Genomic DNA, 3,668 nt, shown 5'->3' with positions numbered 1-3,668 from the left:
TCTAAAATATTACTTTTTAATTTTAAAACAATTGCCCCTCGCGTAAAATATTTGATAGGTTTTAAAACTTTTCAAAGTAAATAGGTAGGTAGGTAGTTATCTGTGTAGGTAGGAATGCGTATCTACAAGCGCTTGTAGAAAATAAATTAGGTCGGACAGATAAGAAATATGTTAGATCGGAAGTAGGTAGGTAGAAGAAATAAAAATGTACAATTAGGATCAAGGCTGTTATGCAGCCTTAATCCTAATTAATGAGGCTAGCTCTTACGAAAAAGAACTACTGCCGATTACATATAAATAAAGTCAGTAATATAAATATTACTGACAATCACATAAGAATATCATCAGATATTACAGGAATCACTGAGAATATTACTGGTACTTACACAGAATGCCAGTAATTTTTTCGTACCACTGCCGCAATATATTACTGCCAGTAGTTCTTTTTCGTAAGGGAGTAACGTTTAAGATATGTCAGATGTTTAAGATAGGTAGGTAGGATTATATATACTATGTATATTGTATAATATTGTATTATATTGTATGTTATATGTAATATATGTAAACTATTATATTGTATGTTATATGTAATATATGTATAAACTATTGTATTCTATTATAATGTATAAAAAATTGTAAAATGAAACTTGAAAATTGAAAACACACTGATAAAGAATTGTAATAGAGCAGAGTAATAGATATCCTTTTTGGAATTGCAACTTTTCAGACGTATATATTTGTGTACCGGCAAAACACCTTTGTGTAATATACATGTCTTTTTGTGTAATTTTTATTTATACGTATATATGTAGTTTTTGAGAAAATAAAATAAAATTTATAAAGCAAAAAGCAGCAAATGATAATGTAAAAGGAGATGATACACTCCACGAATTCTGATGCTGCTCGCTAAAATAATATTATTTTCTTCACTATCACATCTTTTCTTGTATATCACATTTATGTTGTGTGGAAAGTTGCAATGTTTTTTTTTATCCTTTTCTGTTCTCCTTTCGTATCTTCTCATCACGAGATCGGTCATTTTAAATTTCAAAAAAAATCAAATTCACGCTCTCGAATATACTCACACACTTAAAGAAAGTGACCATTTAAACTCGTGCACATAGCACAGAATAGAACCGCACGCTGTGGACATAGCGCACCGACATGTCGCTCGTGGACTGGCTGCGTAGTTCCAATGTGCACCACCCGTGGACATGCGCTAGTTTACGGAACGGAAAAGTGATTACACATTTTCTTGTGGTTATGACCGCTCTCACGCTTCTTTCTGCTCTGACTGTACATACACGTGCCGAAGTAGTCACATCAAGTCGTAAATTTTGCATTTTCTACTAAAATGCGTATAGAAACGTGTTACTTTTGTTCGTCCCGGATTTATCCGGGACATGGAATACAGTTCGTACGAAACGATTGCAAGGTGAGAAAAAATGTAGTTGATCTAATTTACAAGCAGTATATTTTTATAATATCTGTTGAGTGTCTAATATTAATTTATAGTATTTAAACTGAGGTTATATATACGTACATTACAGATCTAAGAATTTGTCTCTCACTCTTCAACTTTTCTCTTCTCAAGTAGATCTTAGAATTGTATACAATTAATTCACTTTTTTTTTTAATGCAAAGCTACATATATTTTGGCATTTTGTACATGATGTTACAGATATTCAAGTTTTGTCGCTCAAAGTGTCACGCCGCGTTCAAAAAGAAGAAGAATCCCAGGAAAGTCAAATGGACCAAAGCCTACAGAAAGACTGTTGGCAAAGAATTGGCGGTGGATCCATCATTTGAGTTTGAAAGACAGAGAAACATACCTGTTAAATACAATAGGGAATTATGGAATAAAACTGTGGAGGCTATAAAGAAAATAGAAACTATCAAGCAGAAACGTCAGAATCTGCACATTATGCAAAGGTTACGTAAAGGAAAAGTACTGGAGCAAGAGAAGGATATTAAGGAAGTGCAACGTGATATATCTCTCATTCGTTCGCCAGCTGCTGGCCTCAAAGAGAGGAAGAAATTGGAGGAACAGGAGCAGAAGGAGATGGAATTAGAAGTAGAAGAAGAAGTAGATTGCAATACAAGCTCAACAAATGCCAAGAAGGTTAAATTTCGTGAGGAAGTCATGGAGGTTAATTAAATTATTCTGTGCATTTTATCTCATTCTTTGTTTCAATGCATACCATCACAAAATTAGTTTTACTGTGTATAATATACATTATTTCATGCTATTCAATTTTATATATATATTGCAAAAAAACATGAAGTATTATAGTTCAATCTTATTCAGAAGCTAAGTGTAAACCTAAAATCTATTAAACAGTTTCATTGTTTAACTTTTATATTATATATATGTATATATTCCTATATTCTTATTAATATATATATATATATATATATATATATTTTTTTTTTTTTTCAATATATATTTAAATATTGAAACATGGAAAATTATCTGTTTAATAATACGTTTGTTTTATAAATAAATTTGTATAGTTTTATTTTCTGATGATGTATATGTAAGATCAAAAGTGCCAAGAAATTCTCAAAGATGGAGCCACTGGGTGTTATTTGTATGCAGACTGAAATTCACCTCGTTTAATATACAAGCGCTTTCTTCTTTATGTACGATGTCTAGATATGGCTCCATTATATCGACGTTCATGCATTTCGCAAAGAACTTACTCGCGCACAATATCCTCGTCAACGCAATAAAGGACAAATAACGGTCTTTCATTATATTACAATTGCATAAGTGAAGAAACGCATTCACCATGCGCGTTACAAGAAAATTCAATTCTCGTTCGCACTGTGCGCGAATTATGCAACTTTTTTCCGAGTTCCTGGTACGTAATTAGCGATGATACATGTCTAATTCCGTGAATTATCATCTATTCTACCCAAAATAAATTGAACAATACGTAAGATCTATTACCAGATCGTCCAATTTTGTTATATGCAAAGTCATTGCATAAATATTCTCGGTTTATTTATAAATATTGTCGTTCATTAACTTGTGTTATTCTGCATAGACGTCACATGATTTTTGCATACGTTGGATAAACGTTCGTAGTCTATTTACAATAATGACTGTGTCATTCACTTATTTTGCATAGACGTCATATGTTTGCGTGCGTTTGACGCATAAACATTTACAGTATAATCAAACGCGCGTAAATTGTAGTATATATTTTTTTTTATTAACAACAAAGACTTTATTGCGTAAAACACTTATATAATAATCAAAATAAGAGTGGTTTTTTTCTCAAATTTGCTAAGGTAAATACAAATCGATAAAAATAAGCAAATACGAGCCGAGCGCAGATTATCGTGCAAAATGAATATTCAAAACAAAATATCGAGTACGTTTCAACTTTATTTTTGGATCATCTTCAGCTGGCATACTATTAAATTAAATAATATTTCCATACACTAGACATTCAGTATTTTAGCTCGTATTAACTTCATTTTCTATTATTTGACATTTTCACTTATTAAATATATTAAAAATCATCTAAAACGTTGAGTTTTGGATAAAATAATTTATGGACAAAACATTCGTAAACATATAATCCATACAAGCTTGATCAGGCTTCTAAGTTTCTCCTACTCGAAGAGACTACATACACTTGATGCCGCGGACGTCATTC

The 3,668-nt window shown here is 31.4% G+C and overlaps 1 protein-coding gene across 1 annotated transcript; it reads left to right on the top strand.

The window, feature by feature from the left end:
- The first annotated feature begins 1,273 nt into the window (after nucleotides 1–1,273).
- On the top strand, nucleotides 1,274–2,176 carry LOC109863092 (probable ribosome biogenesis protein RLP24). Its single transcript, XM_020443274.1, has 2 exons — nucleotides 1,274–1,435; nucleotides 1,682–2,176. Exons 1-2 carry the CDS (start codon nucleotides 1,355–1,357, stop codon nucleotides 2,156–2,158), a joined length of 558 nt encoding a protein of 185 aa, XP_020298863.1. The 5' UTR covers nucleotides 1,274–1,354; the 3' UTR covers nucleotides 2,159–2,176.
- Nucleotides 2,177–3,668: the final 1,492 nt, after the last annotated feature.

The sequence above is a fragment of the Pseudomyrmex gracilis genome, unplaced genomic scaffold, assembly GCF_002006095.1.
Source record: "Pseudomyrmex gracilis isolate BER0280 unplaced genomic scaffold, ASM200609v1 scaffold_3120, whole genome shotgun sequence".
In the NCBI taxonomy this organism is placed as follows: domain Eukaryota; kingdom Metazoa; phylum Arthropoda; class Insecta; order Hymenoptera; family Formicidae; genus Pseudomyrmex; species Pseudomyrmex gracilis.
The sequence above is the reverse complement of the archived record's forward strand: the minus strand, read 5'-3'. Positions and strand labels throughout refer to the sequence as shown.

Excerpts from the sequence above, each read along its gene's own strand:
- LOC109863092 (XM_020443274.1), top strand. The coding sequence starts at position 1,355 with ATGCGTATAGAAACGTGTTACTTTTGTTCGTCCCGGATTTATCCGGGA. Across the intron at positions 1,436-1,681 it reads TCGTACGAAACGATTGCAAG|ATATTCAAGTTTTGTCGCTC; the intron begins GTGAGAAAAAAT and ends ATGATGTTACAG.